Below are 24,979 nucleotides of genomic sequence, written 5' to 3' on the forward strand. Positions count from 1 at the left end.
TTTTTTCTTCGTCTTTGTACGTTTTCTCTGTTATTTTGAAAGACTTGACGTCTTTGCCTTTTACAAGAGAATCCAGACTGCTCAGCAAGAAATTAACACTATCGATGAATCAAAGATTTTCCAGTGAGAATGAAACGTAATTTTCCGTGTTGTTTGGTATGCATTTAATTTCTCCGGGCCATGCACTTTCGGGATTGCCCGCATCAAAGGGTGCGCATCATAGCCTTTCAAGTTATGAAATACAACCGAGATTGGCACCGTTTTTGCATGCAATCTGAACTTAAAGTTACATTCATTATGCGCTGCTTTGCGGTATTTTCCTGTAATGTGACAATGGTCCTTCACTGAGTCTTTGGGGTTTTGCATCAACAAAGGCTCAGTGCAGAACAAACATGTTTCCTGGTTGTTTGCAATCCACCTCTTACATTTCTTTCTCTTTGTGGGCCAATGAAGTTTGTTTTTCGGATGGCCTCGTAATAACATCTTTTGTGACTTTGGTCGCAATAACCGCCAGTGTTATAGTCATGCCAGAAATAGAGTCCAAGAAAAGATCCTTAACCAAACTTTTGTTACAAATATGGCAATCAATTACGTTTTTGTGCTTTTCCAATCCTTAGGTGTCATCAAGAGCGGCTTTTTGTTTGGCAAATATAAATCCGCCCGGATTGCTGCCTCATCCCTTAAAATACATCGTAAAAACACATAAACTGCGTCTTCTCCTCTGTATTAACAGGGCCGAAAATTTCAACGTCGCTTCTTATTATTGTATAAGCAAACCTGCATGCCTCATGCATCTTTGTTTTTACGGCAAAACTTTCTTCTTGAGTTTTTGGCAGATCGCAGCCGTGGATGTTTCTTAACCCTTTGAACATCAACTACGCATATATGCGTAATTAATGGTCGTGCTCTTTGTACCACTTATGACGTCATCAATTTAAATGTCATCAGATATTAAGCAGATAGTAGTAGTAGGCTGGGCCTTTCCGCACAATGGTCATGTTTAGATGTTGACGACATTCCGACGTCGCAAATCGAAAAACAACGTTATCAGTTGGGGTACAAAAACGGTGGTAAAATGGTCCACTACGCCTATGATTGATCAAGGTCCATTTCTAGGCTTCGCCCGTAATTAACATCCAACTTTTCACGGCAGCCAGAAAGAACATACAACGCAAAAGGTAGCCAGTGTAAAAGGACCTATAAAAACAGACAGGAAAGGGGCAACAAACAAAATTGAGAACGGTTAATGCACCCCCCCCCCCCCCGCCAAAAAAAAAAATCCAAATTTTGGCTTATGCGCATGCCCGGAATTGAAATTTTGCTCAATTTTGTACCTAATCCTCGAAAAATCTCTCCTTTTAGTGAAAAAAAAAGCTTGCTTAGCAAAACCTAGGCTTATTTAGCGTCGTGGCAGCTAAAAAAGCCTGACTAAACAGTTAAAAACGGTATTTTTTGGCGGAAGTTTGGTATTCAAAGGGTTAAAGAAAAGCACAAATTTTCTCCAAAACTTTCTTTTTCGCCATAGATAAGTCCAATTGACCATTCTTAGTCTCTAACGAACAAAATTTGGCTCGATGAAGGAATCGATACATTTTTGGTTAACAAAGACTCGAAGTCTGCGTGTATTACGAAAGCGCTTTTATCTGCTTATAGTACTTTGTGAAAGACACCTTGTTCTCTCCCTCTTTTGGCAGCTCTGTTCTTGTTTTTTTTTAAAGACCCCTTTGCATTCAGGTTTGTGCCTTTCAAGAAGATCCTATGTTGTGTACCCATGCAAACAACGTTAACAGAAATGTTTACTATTAGAATCCTTGCTTTGGTCATACAAGAGAGCGGTGAGCCTTTGCACATAGCTGCAGTGCAGCAGTTATGTTCTCACCTTGCTGTAGTAACATAAAGTTTGTTTCGTGGAATAGCGCCTTCTTTTTCGCTGATTCTGTAAACAATAACATGGTCATTTTCATAGCCAAACACATTGATTGCAAGATTTGGGTTTTGGTTTTCGAGTTTATAAATTTGTGAAACCGGTGTTGGGAAGTCGATATCTGTGAAATTAAGACCGTCACTCCTAGGTCTTAGCGGGTTTTTCCTTCTTTTAGCTGGGAAAAGAGCAGCACGAAGCGCTCATCTCAGGCACTGATTGTCTCTGTTTTAGATGTTGTTGCTTTCTTATTTTGTAACTTTTTTGGGAGAGGAAAATAGCTTCCTCCGCTAAATGGTTCGTATCGAGCAACATTAACAAATGCATCTAAAATACCTTCAATCACCCAGCCTGAACCTCTTTGCGACCATGCCTCTATTTCAATGAAGCGGTTAAAGAAGTCGTTTATCATTGCTTCATTGTTTATGTTAAGAATGACAGGCTCATTCTGTTTGAAATTGTGTTCCATCTATTGTTTCTGATGATTGAAAACTTAACTATAAGCCCAAATTGTGTTTCAACACTCTCCAAGCTAGTAATTTCATTTTCAATCAAATCAGTCAATCTTGGTTTTGTCTTTTGCGCAAATTTCAGAAGATCAGCTTTGTATAGGTAACCTTTTGGAACAATCATTTTCTCTACACGAAGCCACTTACTAAAATTTTCCTTACGGGCTCGAGAGGCATCTTTTGTCTTTTGTTTTCGCAAGAAGTTCGAATTCCAGGAAGTCAGATGAGAATCTTAAAGCAGCCATTCTGCTGTTTATACACAGGCAATAGATTTCTTCAATAGAAAATAATTCTGTGACCAATATTCGATCACGTAAAGAAAGAACAATGGCCGAGCTACCACCGGGCTACACACCAGCGGGTTTTTCACAAGAAAAATTACACCGCTGGGTAGATTTGAAAGCGTAGGTCATCGTATTACTAATCAACCAATCAAAATTGACGCATCAGGTCAACGCAAATGTGCATTTCAAACGTAAGTTTGCTTCGCGTGTGAGTCAAGAGTTTGAGTCAAGGGTTCGCGTAAATATAAATTGTCCAGTTCGCTTAAACAGTTCCTTAAAACTTGATCTGGTTAATAAAATCAACCATTTTATCCTTTTACTAAGTAAAAATGGGCTCCACGGTTGTGCTAAAAATACGCCTTTGCCGTCATCTCTTGTTTTGTTGGGGTGAACAACATCCTGTTTACATACGATGGAAGCGCGTGGCAGAACGGGTTTAATTCAGGGGTCAACAAACTCGAATTTGCATATTCATGTTCGTGCTTTGAACTGTGGCTCTGAGCCGAGAGTCCAAACCCACACACATATAAGGGAGGTTTCTGTTACCCATTTTAATTTTACGAAATAAGGCTCCCAGGGGTTATACGTTAAACAAAACTTGTATAACCCCTGGGAGCCCTATTTCGTAAAATTAAAATGGGCAATAGAACCCTCATTATATATTTGTCTATTTGTCTATTGCATGGTATTTTGTTCTTGGTTTCATCAATACATCGGCAATGTCATATTCAGAAACTGAATGGAATAACTACCGAAAAAGCGGCCATTTTCAACACGAAAGGCTGGAAAATCCATGGAACAACGCAACTCAAGTGCAGTCTAAGCATGCGAGCGTGATATGCGAGGTCACGGCTGGCTCACCCCTCGCACGCCACGCTTACAGTCTTCGTTCTTCTTCGGTTTTTCGAGAAAAACAGAGACTGCTCGCAGTCTACCTCAAACCAACATGAAGAGGGAGGGCTCTGGAAACGTCACTGGTTTGAACATGGAAAATCGTACCCGTATTCAATCTCGTACTCGGTTTAGTCTAGTCCAATGTAACGGCTCCTACTGTACAACTTAGTTGTTTATCACGCCGATAGCCACACTTATTATTAATCAAACTACTGTGCAAGAACTACTTTTAAATCTTACTGGTAAGGGATTTGCTTTATAAGAACCCAAAGTAATACACGATATGTGACCCTATGTGTGCACGAAAGGTTTGAGAGCGAATCAAGTAAACGATGCAGAACATTACCTTGACATCGGTGGACTTGGGATGTGGGCAAATTTATGTCTTGTATGAACCAAGTATACTGCAAAAACACATACCACGAGTAACGATAGCCAAACCAAGGTACCTGCTACGTACAAAATCAGGTAAAACATTTTCCCTGCAGGGCAGCCGTTAACTGCTAAATTGTTTTTAAAAACCTCCAGGGGCTAATCTTTGAGACTGGTGCCCAGGTAGCACTCACGGTAGATTGTTAAAAAATAGGTCCGCAATGCGAACATGTGTCTAGTGCAGGGTGGATACGGGGAATTGATAGTTTACATGTAGATATTGTTGTGTCCTGAGAAGTTTGTTGTGATTGATGCAATTTTGTATTTTGCTATTTTTAATTTCCTATTATTGGGTTGAAAAGCTTAAAGAGTATTGTAGTGTTGTTTGCACACCCCATACAGGCGTATGTAAGAAATGGTTTTATCAATAATAGCACAAGCTCATTGATAATTTTTTTATGCGAAGTGGAGTATCAGGTGTTTTTTTCTGCCACTTTTATACTTCGTTGCCTTTTTGTTCCGTCATCATTGTTAGGGGATTGGACACCAGTCTAGAGTATTATGGGATGTAGAGAGAGAGCACACGAGGTGGAGATAAAACGTTGGGTTAGCTTATGTGTCATCGTCTCTTCCACGCAATAACAGTTATTTTCCCTCGCCCTCACTAATTTTTCCTGAGTACCATAGTACGAATATGTCCCAAAATGAACTAACATATATACGTATGGAAACAGGTATGTCAGGATAAATTTTTATGCAAAGTACAGTATCAATTGTTTTTTTCTGCCACTTTTATACTTCGTTGCCTTTTTATTTTGTCGTTATTTTCCCTCACCACTAATATTTTCCTGGGTGCCATAGCATTAATATGTCCCAAAATGAACTAACATACATATGGAAACAGGTATTTCAGAAAAAAAAATGGTGAAGCACTAGCATTAGGAAACATTTCCCACTGGTTCTAAAGAGAGGAAGAACAGCAACGAGGTTCGCCTCACATTCACATGCTTATGTGATTAGAAAATGCACCAGTATTTGGAGTTGATGATAATGCTATTGTTACAGAGTTAATTGATAACATATATTTTGTCAATTGCCACGGTCGGTTAATGACCCGGAACTGAAAAACCTGGTTAACAGGCAGATTCACAGTCATTCTCATGATTATACCTGCAGAAAGAAATCAAAGAATGAATGTCGATTTAATTACCCAAAACCACCTATGAAGGCAACTGAAATATTTTATCCTTTAGACAATAATACACCTCGACAGAACATAAAACAACAAAGAGACACTATTAAAAAAAAAACTATTAAAAAAATTAAATGATTTAAAAGAAGGTGAATGTAAAATATTTGAGGAACTGTTTCTGAAGTTAAAAGTTACTTTCTATAAAATCAGCGTCTAACTCTCCAACCATATTTTTAACACGACAACCAAATGAATTAAGGATCAATGATGATAAAGTTACTCGTCTTAAGGCATGGAGAGCAAATATGGATATCCAGTTTGTCTTAGAGGGCTGATATCGATCTAAAACTGGAAAGCATCTTTTAAAGTATTTCAGTCCTTGACGAGTACTTTGAAAGCCGTAGCATAGTAAATATGTGACTGTGTCTTGAATGGACGGTAATATTCGTAATGACACTAATCTCGGATTTAGTGACGCTAATAAACCGCCTTAAGCAAAAATATTCACCCCTCTCTTCTGGAACACTTCAACTCAGAAAACACTGCTCAGAATATTATTCATAACACGAAGATTTTGCGACACCAACATTCGTTGCAAGAGGATTGGACAAATATTTACTGTGACTGCTCGGGCACTCGCTCGAGCAGACTGACGAGTAACAGCGACATATCGATTTGGTTACGCATTTTCACTTGTGGTTTTCCTGTTCATGTAATCTGTCACGAGAGGAGAATTCCTTGAAACTATTGGAGCATAACGTCACATTTCGCCGTATATGAAGTAGTTAGCTATCTTTTTTTATCGCTTTAACATCGTGTCTAGTGCTTTCGCACTGGACACAAAATGTGAAAATATGTGAAGATCATGTGAAATACATGCAAAATATTTTACCCTGTGAAAAATGCATGAATTTCTGAATGCGACCAAAAAACATGTGGAAACCTCATATCATTTTCACATGCTGTTTTGGACCTTTTTCCACCTCACATTGAGTTTCACCTGTTTGTGAATCGAAGTAAAAAGACCCTGTGAAAATGGCTATGAATTGAAAGTTAGTCTAAAAAAATATATAACATTTGAAAAATTAGGTGAAATAATAGCCTTATGCTTCAGTCTGACGGCTCTCTATTAATTTAGTCATAATCAGTGGTAGCAGAAATAATTTTACTGAAATGTTACACCCCTTGACCTGATTTTTGTGAATGTGTTCCAAGTCTGACCTATTTCTTAAAGTTTGACCCATTTTTCCAAACGTGTCCCATTTTCCATGTGTCACCCACTTTTTCAAGTGTGACCCACTTTTCTAAGTGTGACATATTTTTCCAAGTGTTACCTAGTTTTCCAAGTGTGACCCATTTTTTTTCCAAATGTGACCCATTTTTCCAAGTGTGACCCTTTTTTCTAAGTGTTACCCACGTTTTCAAGAGTGATCCATTTTTTCAAGTGTGACCCATTTTTCCAAGTGTGACCCATTTATCCAAGTGTGACCCTTCTTTCTAAGTGTTACCCAAGTTTTCAAGAGTGATCCATTTTTTCAGGTGTGACCCATTTTTCCAAGTGTGATCCTTTTTTCCCAAGTGAGACTCATTGTTCCAAGTGTGACCATTTTTTCCAAGCGTGACTCGCTTTTCCAGGTGTGACCCGTTTTTCCAAGTGTGACCCATTTATCCAAGTGTGATCCACCTTTCTAGGTGTAAACCATTTTTCCAAATGTGACCCATTTTTTAAGTTTTTAAAAAACCCACGTAATTCGTTTATACTCCTGGTGACTTCAGCGAGAGGGGAAAACGAAACCAACACCCTGGCGGACTAGGGTAAGAGGACAGGGCCTCTTGCCTCTCGAGATCTTATTCTTTTATACTTCAGTGAACTTGATCCGCGACTTTGCAAAACACAATCTGACGACAGTCGCGTAAACAACTCGTGCACAAGGTGTAGAATAGGCCATTTCCGTTCTACCTTGTGCCTCTGTTTCAAACCGAGTCCTCGTGCAAATTTCTAAGGCGTAGACATTCTTTATCGGCTCAAGACGCAATGAAAATACAATCAAATCTCGTTATGGTGGACACTCTCGGGACTACCACTTGGTGTCCATATTAGCAGAGGTCCACAGTGGCGGGTTGTGATGAAAATGACCCAATGTTTGGTTGTAAAGTGTCTCATACAGCACTATACATTTCTTGCAAAACGTTTCGGACGTTTTATTTCGGCCGTTTAATGATCGAACGCTTCTTGTCTCATTTCGGACAAGTTTCGGGCAAACATTTCGGACACTGTGCTGAAACAAGCTAAAGTAAACTTAGGCCTACAAAATACGAATTAATATGAAACACCATCTGTGAAAATGATAGTTTTACTGCACCCTCAGGTTTTGAAGATACACCGACGAGAAAATAATACAAATTATATCAAGCCGTTAGGCATCTTAAGCAGTGTCTCAACTAGAGTTCTCTCCATAAAGAAAACTTAGAGCTTTCGAGCTACTTAAAAATTTTATACTGTACTACAAATATTTCGAACGCTTAAAATTTCGGACGGTCTTATTTTCGGACTCTTTTTTCGTCCGACATTTTTTCCAGTAATGCATTCTTTTGAGAGATTTTAATTCTTTCAAACCTTTCCATGTGAGGACGTTGTATAACAATTTTATAACATAAAATACAGTGACCATGCAACACAATCAATGCGACATACGCGCGGCGCATGATGGGAAGGTTGGATGTAATAATGTCGAATGTACAACGAAATTCCTGTAATCTGATTGGCTGTATTTTCTATGGCATGGTATAAAAAGCAGAATTAATATATAGTGCTTAAATATTAATTACTGTAACATATATTTAGGTATTAGTAGAAACTATAAGTAGTTTCGAGTAAAGATATTGTTTCCCGACTTTGAAGTATACATAATTAGAAACAAGATACCGAAGCAGAGCCAGTGTTTTAGCCATCACAAACAAGTATTTAGAACTGGTATTTTCTCTGCAAGTTATATGAATCAGTCTGGCCATGTCTATTTGCAATAGTTGTAGAGAAAAAAAAGGAGGATGACGAAATGAAAAGAATTGGCTGATATTTAAGGTGGCTACCTATAGTGCTGGATTGACATTAAATGATAAGTACTTTCGGAAACAAAATAAACTTAGGGCGCTTTCCATTCGACCAAAAATTCCGGCTGGCATTTCCGGAAATTTCTAATGGTAAATGGCTTTCCACAGTTTCCAGGAAATAGTACAACCTCGCAAATTACAATATCCACATTTCCAAAATTTTCTTATCAGAAATTTCTGTTCTGCTTGAATTTCCGGAACTTTCACTTGAATGATTCGCTCTTCGGAAATTTAACAATGTTCGGTTTCTCCGGAAACTTTCTAGGGCAATTTCTGTACCATTAGCCCCCATTTCAAAAGTTCCGAGAATTTTTGGTTGAGAAGAAGGAGCCCTTAGTTCCCTGAAATGAGTTACAAAATTTTTTAAATGATTTGTTGCCGTTATATATTGACCAATAAACATTCTACCGCATCACTTGCACAAATTTTGTCCCATTGCACTGCTTGCATTGTACATGAGAAAAAGCATCTTTGCTATGGTGAAAGAATCTGTCAAACAGATTAAGCTGCGAAGAAAACCACATGCTACGTATTCTAATTCAGTTTTAGTGGAGGTAATGTCAGCTCCATATCTGTTTTCTTTACCAAAGTCCTATAGATTAAATGAAGTTAAAATTGCGCTTAAACCTGACCACCCTGTAATATAATGTTCTAATGCCTTTTAGTCAAAGTACACATCACGCCATCTTTGGGTCGAATCGTGACCCGTTCACGATATGTGCGCGATTGACCAGGTACGAGAGAAAACTTGAACGTCTGAAGAAAGCGCGATAGCAGAACCTTGGCTTCTATCTAGAAAATAAAGACGAAAGAAATTAATAAAAAGGGAAAATATGTCTCTGGGATGCACCTCAAGGCTATCAACTACCTAAACGAGTTTTCTCGCTTGAGCGTTTGTACGCATTGTGTATGTCCAACATTCAGCTGTCATTCGATTATTGGCCATTGTACCTGTTGTTATATTTAGGGGACTTTATTTTTGAGTACGAGATCTAGTACGGGAACGACTTTTCAATTCTAGTTTGCAGCCTCCAAATTATCAAGTCACATACTCATCTCAATGTCGTTCCATGAACCACCTTCTCTACCTCAAACTAACATGAATTGCGAGGGCTCTGAAAACGTCACTGGTTCGATCTCGTACCCGCAGTTTAGTCCATCTATGGGTCCCTTTTCTGGACAAGACTGGCTCCTTGCCGACTATTTACTTCCAGTTTCTATAGCATGAAGCCAGAAGGGGTGTTGTTACATCTGGTTGAGAAATACTAACTCCCAACGTATTTTCTAGCAGATGCACAGCAAAAAATACAGTGCCCTGTACCAAAACATGCTATGAACATACTATAAGAGGCAAGGCTTTTAATACGTGCGAATAGCTAGGCCGCCTTGAAATAACGTGTTCTTGAGTAAGATACTACCTAGGGAGCTTAACCACCACGGCAACGGGAACGGGAACGTCGCTAAACAAAAGATTTAATGAGCAAAACAATGGCTGTGCACGTGCGTTATAATTCTTGTAACATTTCTTTACCGTCCTCTATAAAACAAAAACGTATAAATGACTAAATTCTGCGTTGTCCGGAGAACGTGAACCACAACGGCTAAAATCTAAAATTTATGTTTCGAATTTTACGCTGTGTTCCATATTCAGTTTCGAGATTTGACGGAGCGAAACAAACTAAACGACTTTACAGTATCACGAGATTGGTAGGTAAAATATAAATTAACTTTTTAATCGACGCTTCCCCAGGCGTCTCCGTCGCAGTTACTCACGATCTCTCTCACACAATCTCTTTCACAGTATAAATGGATACCGGAGGATTTTCAGGTCAGGATGCAATCTGTACTCCTCTTGAGCTGAATGCTAGTCAACCAGGAATACTCTTAATGATTAAAAAGGTGTAAACGACATTTGCTGTCTAAACCACACGATTACACACTTCATATTACATCGTTTCCGGATCACTTGTGTGCGAAACCGAAAGTGTAACCCGATAGATTACTGAAACGTGGAGTTCAAATTACCTGCGCGAAGTTTTGTCCAATGCAGTTGCGCGGTCCAAGAGAAAATGGAAAGGAAGTATAATGAGACCTGAAAACGGAAAAAAACCCGCAGTGAATTACGTTTTCTGACGATGTTAACGGAAGGCTACCGAAATCATATATTGGCGCTGCTCAAACTCGTGCAACTGAGCGTAAGCAATGAATAATAATTTTTCCGGTTTTTTACTTTTTTTCTCCAATTGTGGACGAAATAAATTGAACTCGTTTTACACATGCGAGGCTTTCCACTTAACCACTTATCAACAGTCGACCTTGTTTCAATAAGGCCTAGCCCATACTAGAGACATAACGAGATGATGACATAACGACAGAACATCTTATACAAGTGAATATATGAAACATCATATATTTGAACTGCGGAGAAAGATATGAAGACATGATTGATCATCGCAGTTTTACACACAACTTAAGCAGTTGTGAAATTAAAGCCCGAAAAAAAAAAAAAAAAAAATTCAGGGCTGAACGGGATTCGAACCCATGACCTCTGCGTCACCGGTGCACTACCTAATCACTTATGTTATTCATAATCACTTATGTCGGGAACGCGAACATCGACATAAAGACATAAGGAAAAGATCAGTGTTTTCCCTTATGTCGTCATGTTGATGCTGCTATGTTGCTATTATGTCATTATGTCAGCATGTTTACACTGCAAAAATAATGACATAATATCCTTCTTACAGTACGTCGTTATGTTTATGTCGCCATGTCGCGGGTGTGAACTATACAGCACAATGATTGTAACAGTCCTATGACATGCAACCCAACAGTTATATCAGTCAATTAATTCACCGGTACAGTTGATTTACAAACACAGCACAACCCAAATTTTGTCAGTACAGCACAGGACGTCAAAAAAGTTGACATTGGCCCATCTCTGCCCTTGTGCCGCGATTGACTACGTCGAGAAGGACATTGGTCAAGTGTATTCCATAAAGAGATTTCACTGATCGTCATGTACTCGTCAGAGAAGCAACTGTCATACACTGGGAAAGATTACTTGAATTAATCACTTGTACTCTCACACCTCTTTAAAAGTTCTTCATCTTCGAGTCTGTAAGGGTTAAACTCTTCTGGTTTGGTCCAAAACTCAGGGGAGTGACTGCTGACAAAAGAGCTCACCTACAAATTAACAAGGGTATCTTCACAGTGCACAGAGGTCAAACACATTGCGCGCGCAGTTTTCGCCGTCATTTCACGTCTTAAATGGCAAAAATTCTCCACTTTTAGGCCAAACGTTAAGGTAAAAGGTAAAGTCTGCATACGAGCCAAGTGTCTCATCATCAGGCCAGAGCTTATCTCCGATCTCAGTAACATGAAGCGACTAGGAATATTTCTACTCAGGGCTCGAACCCGGACCGTTGAATCCGGAGGCGAGCGCACTAACCATGAGGCCGCCGTGCCTCCTAATAGTCCTGCTGTTAAGAGCCAAAAATAACCAGAATTGTTCATTTTGTCATAAAAGCATGAAACTTCCCAGGATTACTAACCTCTATAAGGTAAACATTTTCTGATATAGAGCCATCCCAAATTTACACCCACAAACATGCTACGCGCATGTCAAAAAATGACATCTTAGGCCTTTTCATGGGAACGAGGCTGAGTTAAAATGCTTATTTCTAAGCCTTCTCCGGAGTTCTTTGACTAGATTTCTTGCTTTTTCATATAAAAGCAACTTATAAAGTATTTTGGAGTCTAAAAATTTGTCACGTGATTAGTCACGTGACCGTCATTTCAATAAACAATAAAATAATACCGAATATTGCATTAATATGATTAATAATTTTTAATTCTCTTCTTCTTTCTCGTTTTTCCTCGCAAATAAAATGAAGTAATCATTTTAAACATTACATATACAGTCATCAGAGATTCAAACTCTGAAACTTGTGTTTCGGCATGCAGTGTCATATTGGGGCTCTGCATCAAATCGAGGCTTGGACAAAGCATGGATCTATGTTGGCTATTGAGGTGATTTGCTTATGGTGGCTCCCTATAGTTTTACGATTGCGCCCGTGCATAGGACGAAAGCTGAGGTAATCTGCGCGCACTCTAAGGAAAACGTCAGTGTTTTTCGATTTTTATGACGTCAACATGAGCACAAAAAGCAAAACTGACAGTGAATTTTCTCGCGTTTCCTTCGGTGAGTTTTTTTTTAAAATTTGGCTCAGCTGTTACCACATACAATTCCTATAAAATACCCTATTTCTGTTAAAATCTGTAAGAGCTAACTTGATATAGTTAGAAGAATGAAAAAATACACAATATTGGAAAAACCATCTGAACAACCTTGACGTTTTATCAATTCAAAATGTTACGCAATATCATTTCCATGATGTGGCAAAGTATGAAAACATTTCACCGAAGGAGAGTATAAATATTAAGGAGTTTAGGCCAAAATGAGGAATATATCTGCCTATCATTAGATGAGATGTTGCCATGGTGACGGCCTTAATCCAAAAATTGACATCCAAAAAATAAGCCTTATTTTAACAGCACCCATACTGGTAAATCTCTACAGGGAAAACTTAAAGAGAAATTAACTAGTAAGTTTTCTTTTCTAACTCGCGCTCCATAGGAAGGGTGTTAGTAAATACTCTAGGGAGCCACCTTAAGGACGTTCACAATAATTGTTTCTGCGCATCCTTACTGTGCACGCAAATTCACGAGCCACGTCATGCATGAGAGTGCGCGCTAAGTAATAAAATAAGCAATGATTGGACAGATGGCCTATAGCTTTGCCTGGATTTAACGATCTTAGACGTTCGGTGACCCCCACTTTTCTTTCCAGAAACAGATTTTATTTCCCATTATCTCCACATCGTCCAAAAATGAACAAAAAATCAATGTGGGAAGTTAAAAAAAATTCAAGATTTCTGTCCATGGGACATTGGCTCCTATCATCTTGCGGCTGCAAGGCGCGTGAAACTATGGTGGCTAAATGCGAACTTGTTCTTTGAGGAACCTCACCAGTTAACTAAATTCACTTAAAAGGTCCACTTAAACAATATTTGGCAGAGAACATTTTCTTTCAAAGATCTACTTGCAATATTTTTGGGCTTACAGACACTGTGGCCTCATTCGCTAACGAAGCCCGATTTTTTCAGATTTAGGGTGTTCTTGCGGGCATGTTCTCTCCAAAATGAATTTTCGCACGAACGTCCTTAAGTCTGGCTTAATGGGATATAACTAATGTCGGTGCAGATCTCATGGGAAAACTCTTGATTGGTTTAAATCGTATTTGATTAATCGCACATAACGGTGCTCCGTTAATGGCGGTCTCTCTGACTTCACCGCTCTTAAATGTGGTGTGCCACAAGGAACCATCCTTGGTCCTCTTATAATTCCAATTTACATTAACGATTTGCCTAACTGTTTATCGTTCAGCGTACCTAGAATGTATGCTGATGACACCCACATTACTTATGCTGGTTCTGATTTGCATCTGATTCAGTCTAGTCTATCTCACAACCTTGAAAAGCTAAGCAAATGGCTTGTGTCTAACAGACTTACCTTGAACGCTACAAAAACGGAATTTATGTTGATCGACCTCCAGGCAAAGATTAAGTAATCTATCTGATACACTCGAACTCTCCATTGATAATGTTCTGATTGAACAAGTTTCCTCTGTGAAATCACTTGGAGTACATATCAATGAAAATCTAACGTGACATTCCCACATTGATAAACTGTGTAAAAAGATCGCTTAGAACTGCAACTGGAGCCATAAAGCGAGTTAAGCCATTTGTGCCTCAATCTACCCTACTCTGCACATACAACTCGCTAGTTCAACCCCACTTTGATTACCGCAGCCTAGTCTGGGGTGATTGAGGCAAAACATTATCTAATAAGGTACAAACACTACAAACCTGTGCTGCACGAGTAATAACTTCATCGGGCTATGACGCTGATGTCGATTCCTTGTTTCACAAACTCAGCTGGAAAGACTTGCAATTTCAACACCAAATTCAGAAAGCTCTAATTAATGGTTTTCAAGTCTTTAAACGGTCTGGTTCCCGAATATCTCACCTCTAAATTTGTAACGCGAAATGAATCAAATTATGCTCTGAGGGACTCGGTTAACAAACTTGTTGTTCCCTTTCTGAGAACTAACTACATGAAAAATAGTTTTAGTTACAGCAGCGTAACCCTTTGCAACAGCTTACCCTGTAACATTAGGAAGTTTGGTTCATTAAATCAATTTAAACGCTTTCTCTATTGTAATTTTTAAACACACGGCATTAACGGAAATCAGGTTTACAAGTAGAGTATTGCTGTAAGTTATTACAAAATTAACATATGCTTGAAGACTAATCTCGACTGTACCGGTTTGTGCAATTGTGGTGGAAATTGCAACTAAAAGAACCTTTATTCAGCCGGTGCTTTTAAAAGCAGGCATACGAACGTTATTGCCAATGACAGCTGTTTTTCAAAAGGTTTCCCTGAGACCAAAAAGTTCAGCAAGTGTTCATTGTAACATACCTGATCTATTCCGGCATATTTGAAAGTCTCAAATGCGAAATAGAAGGTGTCTCAATAACAGTAAGCAAGTAACTCAAGGAAATCATGTCAATGAAACCTATATAAATTGACTATTGCCTATTACCTATTGCAGTGCCTATTGTCTTGCTGGTAATTGAAAACAATGGTCACGTGACTATCACGTGACATAATTTAAGACTTAAAGGCACTGGTTAATTTGTTATTGTATTAAAAAAAGCAAGACACTAGGCATAGTAGTCCCACAAGGCCAAAATAATCGGTACTTTGCATCAGCCTCGTTTCCATGTAAGGGCCTTGTATGCCATATTTTTGACATGCGCATTCCATGGTTCTGGAAGCAAATTTTGCATGGCTCCATATCAGGAAATATTTGTCTTATAGAGGTTAGTAACCCTGCCAAGTTTGATGCTTTTATCAAGAAACGAACAATTTTGTCCCTTAACAGCTGGACTATAAGGTTAAGACAGTCACTAAAAAGTCAACTAAGCTTAAGTTTGTAAGCCACAAATGCATGGAGAATCTAATAATTGTTTTCCAACGTTAGCAAGAATAGAGCAGAGTGGAACATTGAGAGTCAAGAGGAAACAAAACTTAGGACGGGTATATCTTGGCTAAGGAGCTAGAAAACCAGAATTTTATGTGCAGAATTAATGCAGTAATGAAAAACTGCGCTCCGCTTAGTTTCCACAGTGAAAATACAACTCACACATGCAGCTAAAATTTTCTTTGATGTAGCAACCATTAGTTAGAACTAACATGAGATGTAATGTGAGAGCGGTAAGGAGAAACAAAGCAAACAAACAAAACATTTGTAAGTAAGTTATACCATTATGGCGGTGTTAGCGGGGATATTGTATCCACCTATTTCTTGGCCCTTTCCAGAAGTTCGTAAAGTACCAGCTGCCGGTGGATGTACACGTAATGTCTCCTTTATCACCTGGTAAGACAACAAGAACAACTGTTATCATTCAGTCAGTGTAAATGGCCCTTGAAAGAAAAAAACGATAGCGATGACGATCCTAAGGTGAGTGATTTCTCTTGTGTCTACTTAACTTAACGAAAGGAAAGGAAAGGAAAGGAAAGGAAAGGAAAGGAAAGGAAAGGAAAGGAAAGGAAAGGAAAGGAAAGGAAAGGAAAGGAAAGGAGAGGAAAGGAAAGGAAAGGAGAGGAATGGAATGGAAAGGAAAGGAAAGGAAAGGAAAGGAATGGAAAGGAAAGGAAAGGAAAGGAATGGAAAGGAAAGGAAGGGAAAAGAAAGGACGTTGAAAATATTTATTTTCCTGTAAATGAAAACACTAAAAGAAACACCTTACCAGTCCTAGCTGGTGCAGTTTAGCCAGGTCGTCAAACGCAACATTCTGTTTATCTCCCAGCACATCAAACACCTCTTCAAGCACACTACAAAAGAATCAATAAATGAAAGAGAATTATTCTTGTACTTCAATACAGTCTGCAGTCTACTTTTCCACAGCCACAATGTCATAGTACAGAACAAAAATATCTCTGAGGCTTTCACATTTCACTTATTTATTCATAAATTTGTGGATTTAAGGACTGTTTAAGCAAGCAGTCAAATACAAATATAAAAAATAGAATGGGCGACTTTTTGCGAAGAATATAGTACCTCCGAGTGCGAGAAAGACATTTCTTTTACGAACACGAATAATGTTTGTCTAAGCAATGTCACCTCTCCAATATCTCAGGATGGTCTCCAAGCTCAAGAACACAAAACGACAACAAACTGGCTGTAGTCTCGTGACCTGAAATAACAAATGAGAGCTAATGTAGAGTGTGGGGAAAAACGAAACAATTTAGTAACTAGTGTATAGCACAAGGAAAAGCACAAATCTCGGCAGCTGGCGTTCTAAAGAAATAAGCAAAGGGCGGGAAAAGCCCAACCATAGACGCTGGTGAAAAGCGCGGGAAAAGTCCAACCATAGGCGCTGGTGTAAAGCGCGGGAAAAGCTCAACCATAAACGCTGGTGTAAAGCGCGAGAAAGATCCAACAATAGACGCTGGTGAAATCCGAACGGTCAACCATAGACGCTGGTGTAAAGCGCCGGAAAAGCTGAACCGAATTCGGCCTCCTGGTCGACCCTGATCATTAAAAAAGTGCGGGAAACGTAAAAACACGTGACTATTGTAAAGGGCGAAAAGAAAGCCAAATTATATAATTCGCTGATTGAACCACAATTACATCGATAGTGTCTTACCACCAATAAAGAAAGACAGAAAATCATCCAACATGTCCTCCATTCCAAGGTTTGGATCTACCTCTGTAGAAAACAATTGTTTCGATAATTAAACAAAAAAATTAAGAAAAAAACAAAATAAAACAAAACAAAGCTACACTCTTAGAAAACTCTAGTCTCCTTCGCAGCCGTTTTTTGGGATGTCACGCAACGCTCCCCAAAAAACGGCTGCGAAGGAGACTAAGAAAACTCGTGATTTTCCAACTATCAATATGGATATTTACCAGTGATTGTTATCCAGTGCACAAATCAGTTCAGTGGATGTCGGACATTTTTTGAAATCATTGCTCGAGTAATCGACGGTTTATTTTTAAAAAAGCCCACTTTTTCGATATTTTGAAGCATTTAGAGTTTCCTTTAGTTTTCAAAGAGATTCCCGTACAAAGACACATCAAGTGATGACATGTCCGCACCGAAGAGAAAGAGCTGACAAGAAACCACTGGATAAAGAAATGAAGCGGAGAATTAGATGAAAGCTGATTGGCCATATACTACGGCACTGGACTGGACCACACAAAAGACTGTAACGTAACATTGATCTGGGCACCCGAGGGGAGAAGAAGAAGAGAATGACCAAAGAACTCTGGAGAAAAGTTCTAACAAAGCGGGCTGGAAATCTTAAACCGAGGTACGACGAGAAGCTGATCATACGCGGAAGTATGGAGTGCTCGACTGTAAAGACCTTATGTGACACCTGGTCACAAAAGAGATAAGCAACAGGTAAAAGGTAGTAAACCTTGTTGCTGAATAATATGCTGTAATATATCATCGGGGACCTCTTCTCCTTTGTTTATTGCATTCTTTCTCACTTCAATTACTTTCCTTCCTGTTTCACGCAAGAACTGGACTGCCTTGATAACACGCCACTGAAAAGGGTACTGGAAAACATTCCACTGAAACATGACAGAAAAAAAAACATGCATGGAAACTGTTAACACTCAGTAACGTTGTAAAAAAGCCGGCCTGGTGTCATTGAATTGACAAGACACTTCACTCTGACATTGCCTCTCTTAGCCCAAGGGTATAAATGGAGAATTCAAATTTAGGGAAGTGAAGGGGGTGCAATGGACTAGTATCTCCTGTCACGGGAGGAGAAAGAAATACAAATACCCATATCCACCCTGAGGAATGTTTAAAATCTGAGGGAGGAAAGAGATTTCAAAAGCCAATTTTAAAGGAAAGTAAGAAGATAAAATGGAATTTCCAGAGGGGTTAGGGTGAGGTGATTGGACCACCATGGGGTATGGATTTTCCTTAAAACCACAGAGTCAATAGTCACTATTAAGACTTTGATTGCTATGCTTGTTGTAATACCTTGTGAAATGGTCGTTCAAAGTTTGCCACATCGCATCCAAGAAAACTCAGTTCAACTGCTTCAGTAAATTTATTGTCCTTTGCACCAATAATGTTCATGTCCATTCCAAAGGCAACCTGTGAGATGAGAAAGGCCACAAGGACCTTACTATATATCACATGACAAACATTTCATATTGCCTGGTGTATCAGTAGCATCGGAAAAAACTCTTATATTACTGTCTTTGATTCTTAGCTATTTAGACCTTACCTTGCAAATAACGTCTAGTGCTGCATGGGCAAACTGGTCAATCATACAAACTTCTGTTTTACCATCAGCCATTGTTCCAAGATGTTCAAGTAAAAGATTGGCAGTGGAGTTGAAAGAACTCATCAGCTCTTTAAGGCTCCTGATTTCAAACAAGGCAATATTTTTTAGTGCTAAACCTCTAGAAGGGGTGCTTTGTCAACTTAATTTTAAAAATAGCAGCCTTGAATTTCCAGCTTGCCTAAGTACAAGAACAGGACATGAATATTTACAATAAATTACTGACATGTAGCCATAATGCTCATCAACTACTGCGGAGAAACAACTGTGCTATTCAGAGGCTCAAAATGCCATTACCAAACAACACACAACAAGTGAAAACACATCCGTTAAAAAAAAGGTGCCAGTTTTCCAAAGGATGTACATGTATTAAAAAATATCTCTCAGACTAATGAAATAAATCACTATTCAGTGGATAAATGCTAAATATAACATACAAAACAAGCTGTTTATATCTTCTGGAATGCAATCTTTGAAAAACTATTGGCCTTCACTAAAGGCCCATAGTTTTTCACACTTGAAAAAATAACTATTAATTAATACTTATTAGGCAACTAATGATATCTGGTATTATACTTTCTGAGTTACTGTACTAAAATATCAGGGTATTATTAGGTCAATCTTTATACAGCAAATGCCATCATCTCAATATTTATCTACTTTGGCAGAGAAGTCAATAGATTACCATAACGTGACATCTTGAAAACTATTGTAAGTTTAAATATTTCATCCTGCGAGTCACAGTTTGCAGCTGAAACCATCAGCAAGATTATCAGCTGGTCACAAGGTTGTTGAATTTTGAAAGCAGATGGTTTGTTGCTTGAAAATAACTTCCAGACGGGTAATCCAAAAACAGTTACTCCCAGTGGGTGGTCACCCCTAAGTACTATAGATCAGGTCCACAGACTACCCTGCAGACCGGTCCACATACTACCCCTACAGACCTCCCCACCCACCCTGCCCCCCTTTAAGACCACCCTAAAAATAAAATGAAAATAACAGATTTGAATTAAACTGTATTAATTTTGTTGCCCGGGTAGACGAAGCAGGTCTGCAAAATTTCAAGTGGTACACTTTAAAAATTAAGCAAACTAATAGGCTTGGGTGCAAGGCATTTTTTGAAATGAAAAAGGTCAAGAGTTCTTCACCAAACAGCAAATGATCTGTGCCCTGAGCCACGGCGCTACATGCACATCTCATGGGAACCCACATATATGTTATGATTTGGTAGAATCATTATTAGTATAATTATTAAAAATAGATATATTTATTATATAATTATATTCATTCCACTGGTCCATAGTGGGCCGGCATCTGTGGACTCAGGGGTTAGTGTTTTCATGTTACCCCTTTCAGAGGGTATAATTTGGCAAGTATGTCTCAGATTGTCCTTGCCAATTGAATGCTTACTTGCGATGGAAAGCTGGGTTCAATACTCCTCGTCTTTTTATCCAGCCCTCATTATCCATGTTGGTGACCAATCCATCACCAAGAAATCTACAACACAACACATTATTGTAATGGAATAATCCATTGCATAAGCTGCCTAGAGTATAGATTTTATACTACATTATGTTAAGACATCTATCAGGGATTTACCTTGAATATACAGTAATTAGATATATAGAAAAAATACCTCAGTCGTAGTGAATTACATGTGGCAAATTATTTGATAACAGGGTTTATACTCTTTTTGGACTTAAATTTCACTTCAAGGACATTCCATAACGTAATTTCAATTTTTCAAGGACTCATTCCACTCGAAAAATACCTGTTGAATGTGGCACCACATACATTTTTTCTGAAACTGCTGAAAGGACATTCGCCAAGAGCTAAGATCTTTTCCTTTTTGTATGAGCTGCACATGGGCAGCTTTTTAGCCTTATTATCCAAACAGTGCAAAACAATAAAAAAATTAATATAGAGGTTTTTCAAGGCCCAAATGAATGTACTTTTCACGGACTTTCAATTAACAAGGCCTTGGATTTTGATTTTCAAATTCATTTTCACTTTTAAATGGAAGTCCCTCTGACACATACCTTTTCTAACTTCAAGTTGTCAATCAACCACCATTTCAAGCATTAAAAACAGACAAACAACCTAGTTTGGCTTTTCTAAAACTGTCGCTGGGAAAAATTGTTTAAAGATGAATTTCCCTAGAATATTCTTTTGTTTTGTTAAAAACATTAAACTAGAAATTTATCTCTTACTTTAATCACTGCTGAATTAATTAATAAATCATTAGAACTAATACAGTTGTAAGTCAACAACTTGCCATGTATGTAACTGCCACGTAACTGATCAATTCCCATACATAAACTACAAAAATATTGGTGGGGCTGTTCTGTATGTTCTGGTGCCAAAGATACTTTTCAGTGAAAGAATTCATTAATATGTCTCAACAGTACAGAAGCTTGGGAAACAAACTTGTACAAACAAAATTATACCTTTAAAACTAACTAAAGGCAAACTGAAGTACCTTTGTCCATACAGATAACAAAGATTTGCATAGGATAATGGATGTTTTGGAAGATTCTTTACTACAAGAGCATTCTTTGAAATAAAAGGAAACAACAGTGAATTAGTCATTTTGTGCATGAGAAATTAGTCCACATGGGTGAGATTGGGTGATTTCAGAAAATATCCATACCAATAGCATGCGCGGCATCTTGGAATTCTAAGGGAGAGGGGGTTCTTGGACTGAATCAAACCCATGGGGGGGGGGGGGTGTTTCAGCTCTGAACTCCAGAGGGGGGAAGACCGCGAAAGCAGTTCACTTGAAATCTGTGATCTGATATCTTTTCCAGTTTGTGAATTAAGCAGGAACCGACCGTGGAAGCAGGATAAAAATCGATCAGGTGGGTGTTAGCGATCAGGTGGATGAGTGAGCGCATAACGGAATTGCACCAATTGAAACACTTCGGCCGAAAAAAGTGGGGAACCCAAGATGCTTTGTGCACCCATAAAGCTTTGCTGCTGTTTTTGGTTCCCTTTGACTTTCAAACCAGATTTCCCATTCTCCCTCTCAGTCTGTTCAAGACAATAGGAGAAATTAGTATCGTGAAAAAGTGTAAAAATGTTCTAAGTTTCAATCAATGCTAGCTGTGAAGGAAACAAAGATCGCTTATGCAAAACTATGCAAAAAATATTTCACTACAAAAGACAAAGCAAGCGACTGTCGTGTCAACACAAAGTGAAGCCTTGGAGCTGATGGCTTGTAGCTGCCGGAGCTTATCCTGGTTTCTGTAGCATGAAGTGGCTAGGAGTATTTCTACTCTCCCTGCAGCTGGATGGGATGCTAGTCCATCGCAGGTCACTCCCCCACAATTTGTTAGGTTTCCTGCTGGTACCCATTTATAACTCCTGGGTGGAGAGAGGCACTGTGAGAGTTAAGTGTCTTGCCCTAGAACACAACACCGTGTCCCCGGCCATGGCTCAAATGTGAACTGCTCGCTCCGGGAACGAGCACACTAACCACGAGGCCACTGCGACTCCCTTGCGATCACTTTAGTTTTCCGGCACCATTTTGTCAAGTAGCTTCAAGTGCTGCGTTTGCCAGTTTTTATCATGCTGTCCGGTAATAACTGGATTTCACAGAAGGAGTAAGGCGAAACGGACAAGTAAATTGTAAGTTTTTCTCTGGTATTTTGTATCAACTATTTTTGAAGAAAGAAATTAGGTGCGCATTTTGCTCATGTCTGATGAAATCCCAACTGTGCTGGGACATAATGTCTGCAGTGGATAATTTTTCATCGTAAATCCTTTTGTGGGAATTGAAGGACGAATAAAAATCTACCATGAGTAAATCTTACTTTTTTTGATGATGTCCAACCACAATTTGTTTTGTCTGACCAAGATGGTGTCCTTTTATTATTTGTAGCCCTGCAAGGGGGTTTAAAATGCTCATGCTGTCTGTGGTAGGGTATGGATATTTTCTGGAATTACCCATTCTGAGTCAAAATATTTCATCTACTGGCGTTAGACTGATGCCCAATTAAGACCGGCTGTATATTTTTCTTCTGAAGGTACGTTCTGCATACCTTAACGGCTTCTGGATCACCAACTAAAACAAATGGCATATGAGCTAACCAAATAAGCACCACCTTGCCATATTCCAAATGCCTGTAAAAAAACAACAGTCATTTCATAAATTCATTATTTAAATTTTATAATAGACTGCTCAATTAATAAATTTCTGTTCAAGGAAAAGTTTACCCAGCATTCGAAAAATTATAATTTAACAATAACTTTTAATTAACTTCTTCTTGGCCAGTCCGAATGGTCAGACCATCTCCTGTTTGAAGATTAACAATTTCTATGACCCCCCTGACCCCGCGAGTTAAAAAAAAAAAATCAATTTTATTAATAATTTTATGGTTTCAAAATAGTTACTGTTCTTTCCTTAAGGTTCTTAAAGTAATGACCCTCAGTTTCTTGATTTCTTGTCTAGATTGAAGAGAAATAGCTAAATGTTATATCTGCAGTAATAGGGTAAGGTTAGATCCTACAAAATTAGCATTCTGTTAGTATTATTAATAAATTAAGGATCTGTGATTTTTAACAAATACTTTTAGCTGTTCAACTACATATACTTGGCTTTTTTAAAGCCATTTCTGTTTACTATTTTAACTCTTTAGTTTTAGTTTTTTGTTCAATCTATAAAAGGTTTCTTTTATTTATTTATTAATTTATCAATTTATTTATTTATGTATTTATTCAATATCTATGTATTTATTTTATTGACACAGGGCCTACTTTGTTAGCAGTTTTCACAACTGTCATTAATCAGTTACCCATGGTTCAGTACTTTAATAATCAGTTTTTATTTATTTATAATTTTATCACTAAAAATTGACCCACCATTCAAGAAATTTGTGATGACTATGCTTCCCAGTACGACGATATGAGACTATTTCATCCACATGGCCCATAAAGAAACTACAATATTCATAAAGGAAAAACAAAAAGAAAATATTGTTCAAGATCCCTGTCAGTATATGTTGCAGTTTCAAATTTGTTCGATATGGAAAACAAAAAATACAAGGAGAAAGCTGGGGAGAGGATGTCGGGGAAGGGGTGGGGTATGGGGGTTTGAGATGATGGGGGAATGGTAAGGGATAATGTGTAAGGTGAGTACGTAAGGTGAGACATGGAAGAGATAAAGGTGAGGCGTTTTAGAGGGCACACAAGAAATGGCAAAGGGTAAAATTTTCTCCTCCTACTATAACCCTCACCCCCATTTGCAAAATTATCTGTGATGATTGGAGAAAGACACTGGCCCCTCAATCCAGGCGGTCTGTATTCTTAAGAATCAGTAAGAGACTCTAAGTACATGCAAATAATAACCAGGCTGCTATTGAAAAAAAAAAAAAAAAAAAAAAAAAAACGACAGAAAAACAACTACAATAACAATGAAAACAACCGATCTGCCCCATTAATATTCACAATATACCAAAGAATCAATGATTGCTGTTCGAATAATGGTTTAACAGAATTACTGTAGTACCATTTACATCAAGGGAAAGGGTTTTGACTGATAAGTAACCTTAAAGCAATGCAGAATATGTGATCCCATCAAGTGTGCACGGAAAGTTTGAGGGCAAATCAAGCGGACAACTGATGCAATTCTTACATGCTACATCGTAAACTATTAATTACCTTGACATCGGTGGACTTGGGATGTGGGCAAATTTACGTCTTTTATGAGCCAAGTATACCGCAAAAATATATACCACGAGTAACGATAGCACAACCAAGGCACCTGCTACGTACAAAATCAGGTAAGACATTTTGCGTGCAAGACTAAGAGGGCAACAGGGTCCGGTGAAAGGTGAAATTAATTCAACCGCGGAGAATCTGGGAACGAAATGGAATTACGTTTCATTCGTGTGTCACGTTATACGTCACGGCATTTAATCACGCGATCTCCCGTCGGCGGGCCGGGGGAAACAAAATATTTTACTATTGGGAGACCGGTCTAAAGCAATTCTTAAATAACTGATGTTGACAACGAGCAGCCTCCATGGCTCTCCCAAAATTGAGCAGAGTAAATCTGATACTCTCTTGATGTCCGGCCATCCGGCATGTGATAGACTGTTCACGGCCCTCTATTTTCTGGAAGACTTGACTTGGTAAGGGGTGGGGACAGGAGCCCTCCTGGTGGGGACTGATTCTTCTTGCTCGCTTCGCTCGCAAACCTCCCCCCCCCCCCCACCCCCGCGTGCTTCGCGCTCGCTTCGCTCTCTTTTTCTTTTGCGTG

At 38.7% G+C, this 24,979-nt stretch overlaps 1 protein-coding gene across 2 annotated transcripts; it reads right to left on the reverse strand.

Moving 5' to 3' along the window:
• Positions 1 to 6,501: 6,501 nt before the first annotated feature.
• LOC145481765 (cholesterol 24-hydroxylase-like) lies at positions 6,502 to 24,857 on the reverse strand. Of its 2 annotated transcripts, XM_081460295.1 has the most exons (15): positions 24,379 to 24,857; positions 23,581 to 23,658; positions 22,761 to 22,842; positions 21,200 to 21,273; positions 20,131 to 20,217; positions 18,664 to 18,802; positions 18,414 to 18,530; positions 17,836 to 17,992; positions 17,061 to 17,123; positions 16,535 to 16,607; positions 16,161 to 16,245; positions 15,674 to 15,784; positions 11,375 to 11,469; positions 10,309 to 10,375; positions 6,502 to 9,075 (listed from the first exon to the last, which is right to left on the reverse strand). In XM_081460295.1, the coding sequence occupies exons 1-15, from the start codon at positions 24,507 to 24,509 to the stop codon at positions 8,935 to 8,937; spliced, it is 1,500 nt and encodes a 499-aa protein (XP_081316421.1). In that variant the 5' UTR covers positions 24,510 to 24,857; the 3' UTR covers positions 6,502 to 8,934. The 2 variants fall into 2 exon arrangements, with proteins under 2 accessions (XP_081316421.1, XP_081316422.1); XM_081460296.1 differs by lacking the exon at positions 23,581 to 23,658.
• Between the last annotated feature and the right edge of the window lie 122 nt (positions 24,858 to 24,979).

The sequence above is a fragment of the Orbicella franksi genome, chromosome 3 (assembly GCF_964199315.1).
Source record: "Orbicella franksi chromosome 3, jaOrbFran1.1, whole genome shotgun sequence".
NCBI classification, from domain to species: Eukaryota; Metazoa; Cnidaria; class Anthozoa; order Scleractinia; family Merulinidae; genus Orbicella; species Orbicella franksi.

Bases quoted from the DNA above. Each gene is read 5' to 3' on its own strand.
- LOC145481765 (XM_081460295.1), bottom strand. From the start codon at position 24,509: ATGTCTTACCTGATTTTGTACGTAGCAGGTGCCTTGGTTGTGCTATCG. The intron at 22,843-23,580 runs GTGGGTCAATTT...GTTTTTTTACAG, and splicing joins CATCACAAATTTCTTGAATG to GCATTTGGAATATGGCAAGG. The intron at 10,376-11,374 runs GTGTGAGAGTAC...TTCCGTTTTCAG, and splicing joins GATGAAGAACTTTTAAAGAG to GTCTCATTATACTTCCTTTC.